Below are 15,310 nucleotides of genomic sequence, written 5' to 3'. Positions count from 1 at the left end.
AAGCAATTTACTGTCTGGCCAAAAGTATCACATTTGCACATGATTTATTGATGAATAACTTGTGCAAACTTAAGTAGCACTTCATCAATAAATGTTTTCCTTAGCTGTTCTGGGACAGAAATAGTGCATCCCTTTTTGGCCGACATTATATGGACTTATCCTAAATAGCTGAAAAACTCAACACAGTTATTCAATAATTAGACTATAATGAAAAACTCTCTTTGCCATGTTTACTAGGAGGATATTATTGAGGATGTCATTTACTACCTCACCCCCTGTCTGCCCCATTAAGTCCTCAGGGAGAAAATTCTTTCTGCTCTTAGCACCAGGATCAGTTACACTCATTGGCAATTGTACTAACTCACTGGATTTCCCTCCTTTTATTGGTTGCTAGAAAACTTAAAGCAAAAGTTGAAGGCCATCTGGGCAAGTCAATAAGACTCCATGCCACAGGCTCTCTATAGTAATAATATGCAATGGAAATTATTATTATTGCCAACAGGTACTGAGTACTTTGTGCTAAGCAATTCCCATGTGTTAGATTTCATTTAATATTCATATAATCCTAGAATAGGAGAACTTTTACTTTGCCGTCTTGACCAATGAGGAAACTGTAGCTTAGAGAGGTCGGTCAACACTCCCAAGGCCAGTGAGCTGGTAAGGAGCAGAATCCCGACTCGACTGAAGTCTTTCCTGACATCGGAGATCATGCTTCTAACTGTTCAGTTATTCTGCCTTCTGGCCTATCTGATGCTTCTGACCCTTTGACTGTTTATTTCCTTTTACTAATTAAATAAAGTTAATAGACCAGAATTCACTGGATAAATACCAGGGATCTTCAAACCTTCTTCCAAAAGGCCATGTCCGAGCCTCAGTGCCTGGCTGGCTCTGAGCTACTTAAGTACTGGGTGGCAAAGTTCACTGCCAGTTTTTTCCCAGATGACATGCTCTTTACAAGTAGAGGATGGGAGATCATAGGCAGCTCTGTTGTTCAGTAAAGGTCTGCTGAGTCTGGACATTGCTGCTGTGTGTGTGCTGGGCTGGGCCACTAAATTATTGTATGGTTTGTACACAAAGATGCCTGCCAAGGGAGTATGCAGGACCATGGGGCCTCAACTCCAGCCTCTGCTCCACACTAGTGTTTCCAAATTCCCCAAAGATAGAATCTTCAATATTCCGAACAAGAAATCAGAATTCCCAGAAATTCTCAGGAATTCCTGAAATCATAAGTTATTCCATAGTTTTTCCTAAATTTTATTTACATATTCTTAAATAATAATGATGACCATAATAGTGAATCATTGCCATAATAATAAACAGTGAATCATTTTTTTCGTTAAAGATGCTAAAAATTTCAGAAGTTTTCTGTAAAAAAAAAAACTATATATATTGCAATAACATGTACAAATGATGTCCAACTGATATCTGGTAAAAGAAAATACTAAAAGAGGGAAACATTAACACAAAATAAAAGCCAAATAAAAGTCATTTTAAAAGTTGAAAGATGATATAAAAATATTTACTACTCATAAGATATTTTTAACATGAAATTTCAAAACATATAAAGCATTATTTCCCATAGTCTTGATATCTATTTCATGAAAAATATTCCAGACGTAAAAAAAGTTTCTTTCATTTTGCATTGACATTGATCAAATTGTTAAGAGGCTTCCAAAAGCACAGCCAAGGAGGGCATTAGGGTTTGCTTCATAGAAGCGTGTCTCCTTTTTGTTTTTGTTTTTATTGTGGTCATAATAGCTTATAACATCGTGAAATTTCAGTTTTACATTAATATTCGTCATACACCATCTAAGAGTGCCCCTTCAGCCCTTGTGCCCACCCTCCACCCCCCCTTCACCCTGGGAACCACTAAATTGTTCTCTTTGTCTGTAAGTTTGTTCATATTCCACATATGAGTGAAATCATACGGTGTTTGCTTTTCTCTGTTTGGCTTATGTTGCTTAACATGATGCCCTCAAGGTCCATCCATGTGGCTGCGAATGGGACAATTTTGTAACTTTTTATGGCTGAGTAGTATTCCATTGTATACATACACCACATCTTCTTCATCCAGTCACCAGTCGATGGGCACTTGGGTTGCTTCTACATCTTGGCTATTGTGAATAGTGCTGCAATGAACATAGGCGTGTATAAGTTTCTTTCTATTGTTGATTTCAAGTTCTTTGGATAAATACCCAGTAGTGGGATAGCTGGGTCATATGGTAGTTCTATTGTTAGTTTTTTGAGAAATCTCCATTCTGTTTCCACAGTGGCTGCACCAGTTTGCATTCCCACCAGCAGTGGATGAGGGTTCCCTTTTCTCCACAACCTCTCCAACATTCCTTGTTTTGTGTCTTGGTGATTATAGCCATTCTAGCAGGTATAAGCTGATATCTAAGTGTAGTTTGGATTTGCATTTCCCTGATGATTAGTGATGTTGAACATCTTTTCATGTGCCTATTGGCCATCTGTATATCTTCTTTGGAAAAATGTCTGTTCGTATCCTCTGCCCATTTTTTTGATTGGGTACTTTGTTTTTTTGTAGTTCATTTGTGTGAGTTCTTTTTATGCTATGGAGATTAATCCCTTATCAGATATATGATTTGCAAATATTTTCTCCCACTTGTTGGGTTGTTTTTTCATTTTGATCTCGGTTTCCTTTGCCTTCCAGAGCTCTTTAGTCTGATGAAGTCCCACTTGTTTACTTTTTCCTTTGTCTCCCTTGTCTGAGTAGATACGGTATTCGAAAAGATCCTTTTAAGTCTGATGTCAAAGAGCGTACTGCCTATATTTTCTTTCAGAATTTTATGGTTTCAGATCTGACCTTCAAGTCTTTGATCCATTTTGAAGCTATTTTTGTGTACAGAGAAAGATAACCGTCTACTTTCATTCTTTTTCATGGGGCTGTCTCGTTTTCCCAGCACCATTTATTGAAGAGACTTTCCTTTCTCCATTGTCTGTTCTTGACTCCTTTGTCGAAGATTAGCTGTCCATAGATGTGTGGTTTTATTTCCAGGCTTTCAATTCTGTTCCATTGATACGTGTGTCTGTTTTTGTGCCAGTACCATGCTGTTTTGATTACTATAGCTTCGTAGTATATTTTGAAGTCAGAAATTGCTATGCCACCAACTTCATTCTTGTTTCTCAGGATTCCTTTGGTTATTTGGGTAATAGGTAAAAAATCTTCTTTGAATATTTGGTAGAATTCTCCAGAGAAGCCATCTGGTCCTGGACATTTATTTTGGGGGAGGTTTTTGATTACTATTTCAATCTCTTTACTCATGATTGGTCTATTCAGATTCTCTAATTCTTCTTGATTCAGTTTTGGGATGTTGTATGAGCTTAAGAATTTATCCATTTCTTCTAGATTGTTCAGTTTGTTGACAAATAATTTTTTATAATATTCTCTTATAATCTTTTGTATTTCTGTGGCATCCATTGTAATTTCTCCTCTTTCATCTCTAATTTTATTTTTTAGAGCCTTCTCTCTTTTTTTCTTAGTGAGTCTAGCTAAGGGTTTGTTGATTGTGTTTCTCTTTTCAAAGAACCTGCTCTTTGTTTCATTGATCCTTTCTACAGTCTTTTTGTTTCAATTTCATTTATTTCTGCTCCAATTTTTATTATTTACCTCCTTCTGCTGAGTTTGGGCATTGTTTGTTCTTCTTTTTCTAATTCTGTTAAGTGTAGTTTAAGATTGTTTATTTGAGCTTTTTCTTGTTTGTTAGCGTGGGCTTGTATTGTTATAAATTGCCCTCTTAGGACCGTTTTTGCTGCATCCCATATGAGTTGGTATAGTGTGTTTTCATTCTCACTTGTCTCCAAATATTTTTTGATTTCTCCTTTTATTTCATTGATGACTGATTGATTGTTCAGTAGCATGTTGTTTAGTCTCCATATTTTTGTTCCTTTCCCAGCTTTTTTCTTGTAGTTGATTTCTAATTTCATAGCATTATGGTCAGAAAAGACAGTAGATATGATTTCGATCTTCTTAAATTTATTGAGGTTTGCCTTGTTTCCCAATTATGGCCTATCCTTGAGAATATTCCATGTGTGCTTGAGAAGAATGTATATTCTGCTGTTTTTGGATGGAATGCTCCACATATATCTATTAAGTTCAACTGGTCTAGTTTTTCACTTAATTCCACTATCTCCTTGTTGACTTTTTGTCTGGATGATCTAACCATTGAAGTAAGTGGTGTGTTGAGGTCCCCTACTATTATTGTGTTGTTGGCAATATCTACTTTTAGGTTTGTTAATAGTTGCTTATCTACTTTGGTGCTCCTGTGTTGGGTGCGTATATAAGTGTTATGTCTTCTTGGTGGAGTGTCCCTTTTATCATTATATACTGCCCCTCTATGTCTCTTTTTACCTGTTTTATCATGAAGTATACTTTGTCAGATATAACTATTGCCATACTTATATACATACTTACATATATACACCTGCTATCTTTTGTTTGCCATTAGCTTGGAGTACCATCTTCCATCCCTTCACTCTGAGCCTATGTTTGTCTTTAGAGCTGAGATGTGTTTCCTGGAGGCAGCATATTGTTGGGTATTGTTCGTTAATCCATCGTGCCACTCTGTGTTTGATTGGAGAATTCAGTCCATTTACATTTAGAGTGATTATTGATATACCAGGGCTTAATACTGACAGATTATCCCACATTTTCCCATTCTTCTACATATCCTTTGTTTCTTATCCCATGTATATGGGGCAAACAATTTGATTAGATGGTTCTCTATGTTGCTTTTCTTCATTTTCTCATTGTTTATTGTATATGTCTCTGTTCTAATTATTTGTTTAGTGGTTACCATTAAGTTCGTTTATAAAGTCTCAAAGATGAGATAGTCCATTTTCTGATCGCCTCTTATTTCCTTAGACTGTACTGATTCCATCCCTTTCCTCTTCTCCTTCTATGTTATTTTTGTCATATCTTATTCCATCTTGTGTTGTGAGTTTGTGGTTAAAATGATGAGATAATTTTTATTTTGGTGTTTTCCTTTTCTTTATCCTTTATGTAAGAGTTAAATGTTTACCAACCTGATCTGATGGAGAGCTGCTGATTTCTGATTGTTGCATACCTATTCATATCCTTGCTCAGGGCTTTGTAGCTCTTTCCTGTTTTTTTTTTTTTTTCCTTTCAGGTATGAGGGCCTTCTTGAGGATTTCTTGTAGAGATCGTCTTGTGGTGTGAACTCTTTTAGCTTTTGTTTATCTGGGAAAGTTTTTATTTCTCGGTCATATCTGAAGGAGATTTTCACTAGATAGAGTATTCTTGGTTGAAAGTTTTTGTTTTCAGGATTTTAAAGGTATCATTCCATTCTCTCCTAGCCTGTAAGGTTTCCGCTGAGAAATTTACTGAAAGCCTGATAGGGGTTCCTTTGTAAGTTATTTTCTTCTGCCTTGCTGCCCTTAATGTTTTTTCTTTGTCATTGACTTTTGCCAGCTTTATTACTATATACCTTGCCGTAGGGCGTTTTACATTGACATATTGGGAGTGCTGGTAGCCTCTTTCACATGGATTTCCATGCCCTTCCCCAGGTTTTGGAAGTTCTCCACTATCATTTCTTTGAACAAGCTTTTTGCTCCATTCTCCTTCTCTTCCCCCTCTGGAATACCTATAATCCTTATGTTGCATTTCCTACTTGAGTCAGATATTTCTCTCAGAGTTTCTTAATTTCTTTTTAGTCTTAGTTCTCTCTTCTCCTCCCTCTGAAGCATTTCTATGGTATCGTCTTCTAACTTGCTAATTCAGTCTTCCATATTGTCAGCTTTGCTGTTTAGTGAGTCCAGATTTTTAAAATCTCACCCACTGTGTTTTTCATCTCCAACAATTCTGATTGGTTCTTCTTTATAGTTTCAATCTCTTTTGTCAAGAAGCTCCTGAATTCATTAATTTGTCTTCCTGAGTTTCTTGTAACTCATTGAGATTTTTTATGACAGCTATTTTGAATTCTGTGTCATTTAGGTCATGGATTTCTGTGTCTTCAGGGTTGGTTTCTGTGTACTTGTCATTGTCCTTCTGGTCTGGACATTTATACTTTCTCATGCTGCTTGATGGTGTGGATTTTGCTTCCACATGGTGTTATTATCTGGTCAGGGTTGCCACGTGCCTCCACTGGCTGGGGAACAGGCACCATGTATTCTGGGCCCAGCACGATCTGGGGCTCCCCAGCTCCAGCCACTGACTGCTTTTCTCACTATGCGACACTCTGGCCAATGGCAGATCTAGAGCTCTGGGCAGGTGGAGGGGTGCTCTCCTTCACCTGGCTTCCCCCAGCCTCCGCTTGTCTCTCTGTATGGAGCTCTGGTCAATTGCAGGACTGGAGTGCCACGCTGGGTAAGGGGCATTTTCTTATATCTGCGTGCCTCCACCAATCGCTGCCTCTCTCTCCATGCTGTGCCTCAGGCAATCCTGGAGTTGGAGCGCTGGGCAAGGATGGGGTGCCTCTCCTCAGCTGTGCACCTCCCACAGCTAGCCCCTTTCTCTCTGTGCCACACTCTGGATGATCTTGGTGCTGGAGCACCAGGCAGGAGGGGATGCCTGTCCTCAGCTGTGCACCTCCCCCAGCCAGCCCCTCTCTCTCTGTGCTGTGCTCTGGGCAATCGTGGGGCTGGAGTGCCCAGTGGGATGGGGCATCTCCTCTCAGCTGCACACCTCCCCCAGCCGGCCCCCTCTCTCTGTGCTGTGCTCCAAGTGATCGCGGGACTGGAGTGCTGGGTGGGGATGGGGTCCTCTCCTCAGCTGCACACCTCCCCTAGCCATGGCTCCTCTCTCTCTGCAGAACTCCTGCCAATCAGCTTCCACTTCCTCCAGAGGATGCAGCCCCATCACCACCTTCAGACATATGGCTGCATGCATCTCTCAGACATCTTTTGTGTTGTGTATAAGTCCTCTGTTGGTGTATGAATGTCCTTTTGGTTGTATTTTAGAGGGGAGAGTCCAAGGGAAGAGCTCACTCCACCATGATGCTGATGTCACTTCATTTCCTTTTTTAATGATGAAAATATTTTACCTGCTTGCCATTATTCTAGTTTGGCCATTGAAATCTATGTTGTTTTTGCTAATTCAGAATTTTTAGATCAGTTTCTGGTTTCACAATGAGCTGTTCCACAACACACATTCACATCTTTTTCTCTTTGCATTTCTTCTGTTAAATTACTTATAAAGACTAAATTGTACTACATAATATATACAATATAGTGACTATCCAAACATTGAAAAAATGCCAGCAAACATTATTGGGTACATCCAAATAACATAACATTCAGATGTCTTAGCAAGCTTGACATACATAGAATCACAGGTCGAAATTTCAAATTTAATGACTAATTTTGCCTCCAAAATTTGCTATTTCTTGGAACACCACTAATAGGACTTATATAAGGTACACTATGCATATAAACTTAACAGTATTTATTTGTGCAAGAATGACTCACCATTAGTAGCAGACACATATTGAAAGCATAGCAACAGCTCTGAGCAAGGCTGACTGATTAGACCAGGACCACTTTCTCCTATTCACTCCTGTCTCAATGCCTAGAAATGCCTACCTTCACCTTTGACTCCACTGTCAGCATTTACTTTTATTTTTTATTTTTTTAACTTTATTGAAGAATTAATGACAAATATAATAGTATATATTTAAAGTGTACAATGTGATGATTCAATATACATATACATTGTGGAATGATAACCAAGATCAAGATAATCAATGGCTCTTGCTTTCCATGATGTCAGTAGATTCCTTGGAACCAATAATGTCTTTACAATGATTATTAAATTTTAATTCTCAAAGGAGAATTAGAATAATTTTTCCTGTTTTCCCAATTTCTTGACTAATTTTTCTTGGGGTTCAGGATTCAGGAAAATATATTTTTTTTCCTGAGAAATGCTGGGAATTGCAGCTGTGGCAGAGTCCATCGAGGAAGGGGGCATAGTTTTCTTGCAAGAAAACCTCTTTTGGCTCACTTAGGCATACAAAGCTGTGTCCATGCAGAGGGCCTTTGTCAAATTCACAAATATGTGCATATAAGCTATTTTACCAGTCCACTGGGGATGACCTCAAAGGCACAGAAAAACCACCCTTTAGCAATTTAGGAGTCACATAAATATCTTTAAATATACAAAACCACTGACAAATGCCCTTGGTTGATTTGACCAGAGACCTGGAAAAGCAAGAGGCCAATATGAGGTAAGTCAAAATGTTGTTTTCACAAGTGTTTCTGGACTACAGCTTTAGACACAGCCTAGACATTATCAATATCAGCTATCCAATATCAGAAATCAATATTAATTTGAGTTGTGGTAAATCATTTTCCTTGCCCCATCCCCCCCATCCAAGTTCTTAAATACAACATTCTATGAGCCAATTATTATGTAAAATTGTTCTCACACACATTATCTTACTTAACAGAGTAATGGAAATGGACCAATACATATTATAAGCACCTACAATGTATCAGACACTATGCCACATGTTTCAAATGTGTTTTCTCAATCCCCAAAATAATCCTATAGGATAGGTATTAATTTTATTCCATGGGTTGAGAAAAATAAGGCTCAAAACCATAACTTTTCAACAGCCACACTGCTAGTAAGTGACACAATCTAAAATTTAGGCTAAGTCCAACTTCAAAAATCCATGCTCTTTCCACCACACCATAATGCAAATCATAAAATGGCAGCAAGTCAAAATATGTGGTGGCTGCCATGGCCCACTGACCACTCACCAGCCACGGGAGAGTGCTGGCACCAGGTAGCCTCAGGCTGCTCCATGAGGACTAACGTTGCCATCCTCAGGGCAATAAGACCTTCCCCTATGCACACTTAAATAATAATGGGGATGTTTACTACCCTTATTTGAAAGAAACATATAATAAATGTGGAAGGAATATGTACACTTTGGGAAAGGATTTAAACTAAACATGGCAGACATTGCACAAAGGTCTGTCTCACCTTTAAATATTTCACCAGCTTCTGAATTTGCCAATATTCTGATGGCAAATCAGCATTTGCTTCCTGACGATGATCAGGCGGTTCTTCATCTTCCTCACTCTCTGAGGAGCTCTCACTAATGATTTCCTCAATCTTCTCGGCACTCTTACTAAGAACAAGAATAGCATGTAATAAACATATTTATGCTACTGCATGGACATGGTTATAATGTTAATATTTAAGAAACATGTACATGAGCAATAGATGAAATACTAACACATTCTGAGTTCTAAAAGATCTTTGTTAAAACCTGTATGAGGAGATGAATAAACCCATGTCTCTATAGCAGGTACCATTCAGTATTACTGCCCTGGGTGCAATCGTAATAAAGAAATAGGAAGAAATGAACAAGAAAATTAAGTAAATGTCCTGAGGCTGTGCTGTACAATGAGACAGCCACTAATCATAGTGGTTAAACAACTTAAGTAACTTGTGGTTATTTACATTTACATTTATTTAATTAAAAGCAAATACAATTAAAAATTCAGTTCTCCAGTCCCACTAGCCACATTTCAAGTGCTCAATAATCTCACGTGGCTAGTGGCTACCATATTGGACAGCTCAGACATACGTGACTTCTATTATCACAGAAAGTTCAATTGGGCAATACTGCAAATACCCTAAATCGTCAGCGTCTCCCTTACCAAAGGGAGTACACTTTATTCCTCACTGCTCTAGAAGCTTCTAACTCAACGTCAAGGTCATGGACACAGGCTAGTCCACTTAAGCCTTCATGATCATATCTAATTCATCCTCATTTTCTTTCTTCCTCTCTCTCCTCCTCCCCTCTCTCCAACTCCTCGCGTGCTCTCTTCCATAAAAGTCTTTTCTAGTCTAATCCATTCTGAAGCACAGTGGGAGGATGGCTAATTTTTCAAGTTTTATTAATTTTTAAGATTCTGTGATTCTCTCAATTTCTTGAAGGTTTTTTGGCACAAAGAGCAGTGCAGAACAGTGAGATTGTGCTCTCTGGGCCACAGCGGAGTGAAATCCTGAACTGAAATGCCTGCTCCAAATTAGCAAGCCACGTGAACTGAGTTTCAGTTTCATGTATTCTCTAGTCCAAATGATGTCAAGAAACCTAGGTTGGTCACAGAAGAAAATCCAATAGATACGGTCTACTTAGGAAATGACGTAAATCTAACTCAAAGGTCTTAGATTGAAGCATATACTAAATAAACCTAAATTCTCTGGGGAAAGTCTAAATGTACCTTCCCTTCCCCTAACAAGCTCTTAGAGTCAAGAGCAGAGTGCGTTAGGTTTACCCAATCACTCCAAAGTCACATAAAAAAAATCAGTACCCCAAAGGAAACCTGTTCTTCTTTTCCACTGATGAACCCTTTGACATCTAACTTTAAACTGCTCTCTCTATTTGATTCCCTTCCTGTCTTGTCCCACAGTAACTATACATTCAGGAGGGAACAAGAAGCAAATTTCGATGTTTAATTGATCTATGAACTGCACCTTAAGACATACTTTTCTACCACACCATTAAATCCACTTAGGCAAGAATAGACATAAAGTTACCATATTTATCATTGAGTTATAGTTGTTGCTTGGATGCACTACAACTGTACTGTATCTATTACCCTGAAGTTCTCTGAATCACTAAAATCCAATTTAAAATTGAAATACTTTAGGCCAAACATCTATTTCAGGAAAGATGAAGTCGATTTACTTTTCCTTATTCCTCCCACTAAGTGCAGCTAAAAATCCTGAATATCATATATAAAACAGACATGCGATGACTCTGACAGATAGAAAGAAGAAGGAAGACCATCTAGGGATCTGGGGACCTGAGCAGCAACACAACAATGATTTCCTTGGATTTTCTTTCTGTTTTGTATAGCCCAGCCTGGGTACCAGAGAAGCCAGTGATGCAGAAACTCAGGTGGGCACAGAGAAGAAAGAAAAGCTTGTTCTTTTTAGTCAAAGGACCAGGAAAGGAAGAGCCGAACAAGACAGAAAACTTGTAGACAACAAATCCAGTCAACACCACAGAAAACCCTGTGGCCTACTCCCATTTCCACTAACAAAGGCCAAGTGGAGAGTGGTGTTCTACCTCCACTAACTGTAGCAACGGCCCAAACGCCCCTGCTGGGTGGTGTGAGAGGAGGCCTAATGGAGAGACACAACTTTCAACCCACCCACTCCCACTAACAAACTAACAAAGGGTCCCTTCTCATCCAGGCTGGTGTCCACAGAGGCCTAAGCCAAGCCTGAGCTCCCACCACCACCCAGCAATAATGAGAAGTTCCTCATCCGCCTCCCCGGGTGTCAAGGAAGGCCTACTGGAAAGCCTGCCATACCTGTCCAGCCTGGTGAGGCGGTGAACACCTTATCCCACCACTGTGGTATCAGAGGAGGCCTGCTAAAACCTAAGATTTGAATAAGATCCAGAGAAATTAAGAGAATCATAGAATCTCAAAAACCAATAAAACTTGAAAATTACCCATCCTCCTACTATGCTCCAAAATGGAGTAGACTAGAAAAAATGTTTATGGAAGAAAGCACACAGGAGAGTTGAATAGACAAGAGGAGGAAAGAAAACAGAAAAATGAAAAGTTGAAGGAACAAACAGAAAATAATACATAAAGTGACAGATGTAAGACCTAACATAACAATAATTACATTAAAGGTAAATAATCTAAATACACCAATTAAAAGACACAATTTGACTTAGTGGACAAAAAAAAAAGGAGACAACCAAATGCTGTTTATGAGAAAGTCATTTCAGATATAACAATACAGGTAGTTTGAAAGTAAAAACAGGAAAAAAATATATCACGCAAAGGAAATCAGAAGTAGCTATATTAATAGTAGACTAAGTAGACAGCAAACAAAGAAAACTGCCTGGGACACAGAGGAACAATGCATAATGATCAAAGGGCACTCTACCGTGGAGACGCAGCAACCCTACAGATATATGCCCCAAACAACGGAGCTGCAAGATACATGAAGCAAAAGCAGAACTGGGAGAAACAGAGAAATCCACAGCTATAGTTGGAGACCTCAACACCCCTCATCAATTGACAGAACAACTAGACAGAAAATAAGCAAGGATACAGAAGAAGTCAACACCAAACACTACGATTTAATACACACGTATAGATCGCTCCATCCAACAACAGCAGAATACATTCTTTTCAAGCACCCAAAGAACCTATCTTGGTAGATACCCTGCACCATACAAAACCTCACAAATTTCAAAGAACTGAAATGACAGAGTATGCTCACTGTCCACAATGGAATCACACTAAAAAATCAATAACAGAAACAGAACAGGAAAATCTCCAAGCACCGGGAAACTAAATACACTCCTAAATAATCCATGGGTTAAGAAGGTCTCAAGGGAGATCAAAGAACACACCAAACTGAATGAAAATGAAAATACAATATTCAGTACAGTCACTATGGAAAACGGTATGGAGGTTCCACAAAAAATTAAAAATACTAATCAGACATAAATAAAGAACATCCTACCATTTGCAACAACATGGATGGACTTTGAGGGCATTATGCTAAGTCAAAAAAAAGTCAGACAGAGAAAGACAAATACTGTATGATCTCACTTATATGTGGAATCTAAAAACCAAACAAAAAAACCCTCACCAAACTCAGAGAAAAAGAGATGTGATTTGTGGTAGGGGGTGAGAGAACTGGAGAAAGGTGGTCAAAAGGTACAAACTTCCAGTTATAAGATAAGTCCTTGGGATGTAATGTACAATATGATGACTACAGTTAACACTGCTGTATGGCATATTTGAAAGTTGCTAAGAGAGTAAATCCTAAAAGTTCTCATCACAAGGAAAAAAAAATTTATTTGTAACTAGGAGGAGATGGATGTTAACTAAACTTATTGTGGGAATCATTTCACAATATATGTCAAGTCATTATGCAGCACACTTTAAACTTACACAGAGCTGTATGTAAATTATATCTCAATAAAACTGAAAAAAAATACATACACAAATAGAAAATACAACATATCAAAATTTTTTGTACACAGCTGACGCAGTGCAGAAAGGGAACTCTACGGCACTAAATGCTTACATAAGAAAAAAGAAGTCTCAATTCAATAACCTAAACTCATATCTAAAGAAACTAGAAAAACAACAGCAAAATAGACATAAAGCAAAGAGAGGAAAGGAAATAATAAAGAGCAGAAATCAATAAAATAGAAACAGAAAAACAATTTGAAAAATCAATACAAAAAAAGACTGCTTCTTGGAAAGATCAATGAAATTGACAAACCTCTAGTGAGACTGACAAAGAAATAGACAGAAATTGCCAGTATCAGGAATGAATGAAACATAGCATATCATTACAGATCCTACAGACAACAAAAGGATAAGAGAAAATTGTGAACAACTGAATGTACATAAATTTGACAACTTAGATAAAACGGACCAATTCCTTAAAAGGCACAAACTATCACAACTTGCCCAATAAATTTGAACAGTGCTACAAACTGTTAGACGAATTTAATTCATAATTTTAAAACTCAAAGCAGAAGTCTCCAGTCCCAGATGGTTTCACTGGAGAATTCTACCAAACACAGAAGAACTAACGCCAATTTCACACCACCTCTTCTAGAAAGGAGGAGAGAATTCATTCCAAAACACTACAATCCAATATCCCTCATGATTGCAGGTGCAAAAATTCTTAACAAAATATTAGCGCATATAATTCAGCCAAATATAAAAAGAATGAGCCCATCATGACCGAGTGGGATTTATTTCAGGGATGCGAGGCTGATTTGGTATTCAAAAATCAATCAATGTAATCCACCAGATTGACAGCCTGAAGAAGAAAAACCACATAACCACACAAATTGATGTAGAAAAAGAATCTGACAAAGTTCAACACCCAATCATGATAAAAACTCTCAGAAAACCAAGAAGAGAGGGGAACTTCCTCAACTTGATAAAGAAAATGTACAAAACCTACACTATCATCATACTTATTGGTGAAAGACTGAATGCTTTCCCCCGAATTTGGAGAGCAAGCAAGGACGTCCACTTTGACTACTGCTAGTCAACACAGTACTAGAGTTTCTACTTCCAGATGGAAATCTAACAAAACACGTGCAGGACTGGTATGGTGAAAACTACAAAATGCTGGTGAAAAAAAGCAAAGACCTAAATGAAGAGCGAGACATACACTGTTCATAGATTGGAAGATTCTACATAGTTAAGATACCAATTCTCCCAAAATTAATAGAGAGATTTAATGTAATTTCCATCAAAATCCTCAGTAAGATTTTTTGCGGGTATAAAGCAAGATTATTCTAAATTCATGTGGAAAGGGAAGGAACTAGATTAGCTAAAGCAATTTGAGGGGGAGGGAGGGGAGAGAAAAATAGTGAGAAGAATCACTTTACCAGATTTCAAGATTTAGTATACAGCTACAGGAATCAAGATTGTTTGGTACTGGCGAAGGGCTAGATACAAAAATCCATGGAACAGAATAGAGACTCAGAAATAGCCCCACACACGTATAACCAAGTGATTTTTAACAAAGGTGCAAAAGCAATTCAATGGTGGAAAGAGAGCCTTTCCATCAAATGGTGATGGAGCAATTGTACATTCATAGGCAAAAATATGAACCTTGATCTAAGTCTCACGCCTTAGATAAAATTAACTCAAAATGGATCACAGTTTTTAATGTAAAATGCAAAAAACTTTTAGAAAAAAACAGGATATTATGTTCAGGACCAAGGGCTTCATGAAGGGTTCTTAGACAAGACATCAAAAGCACAATCGGTAAAAGAAAAAAATGTTAAATCGGACTTCATCAAAGTTAAAAACTTGTTCTATGACTCTATTAAAAGGATGAAAAGACAAATTATGGAGAGAGAGAAAATATTTGCAAACTACAAATCCAACTAAGGATATTCAGAATACATAAAAATTTCTCAAAACTCAACGTTAAAAAAAAATCCAATCAGAAAATGAGCAAAAGACATAAAGAGACATTTCGTTGAAGAACACATGTGCATGGCAATAAGCTCATGAAAAGATGTCTAACATCAGCTCCATTAAGGAAATGCTAAGATCATGATGAGCTATCACGGAACATCTTTTAGAATGGCTAAAATAAAAAATAAGACAATACCAAATACTGGAGAGGAAACGGAGAAACTGAGTCTCAAACGTTGCTGATGGGAATGTAAATGGTGCAGCCACTAAAATGTTTGGCAGTTTCTTAGAAAGCTAAATACACAATTGCCATATGTGTCAGTAATTGGGCATTTATCCTAGAGAAATGAAAACTTACATCCACATAAAGCCTTACATGATTGTTCAC

The 15,310-nt window shown here is 37.9% G+C and overlaps 1 protein-coding gene across 12 annotated transcripts in view; it reads right to left on the bottom strand.

Moving 5' to 3' along the window:
- The window catches only part of ODAD2 (outer dynein arm docking complex subunit 2), a 186,821-nt gene that overhangs the window by 139,865 nt on the left and 31,646 nt on the right, over positions 1 to 15,310 (bottom strand). For all 12 annotated transcript variants that reach the window (XM_070600845.1, XM_070600848.1, XM_070600844.1 and 9 more), the window contains one exon: positions 8,963 to 9,110. In XM_070600845.1, the coding sequence (XP_070456946.1) occupies positions 8,963 to 9,110 (148 nt within the window). The remainder of the gene's footprint in view (positions 1 to 8,962; positions 9,111 to 15,310) is intronic.

This window comes from Equus przewalskii, chromosome 30 (genome assembly GCF_037783145.1).
Source record: "Equus przewalskii isolate Varuska chromosome 30, EquPr2, whole genome shotgun sequence".
NCBI classification, from domain to species: domain Eukaryota; kingdom Metazoa; phylum Chordata; class Mammalia; order Perissodactyla; family Equidae; genus Equus; species Equus przewalskii.
Note: the sequence above shows the minus strand (reverse complement) of the source record. Positions and strands in the feature narration are given on the sequence as shown.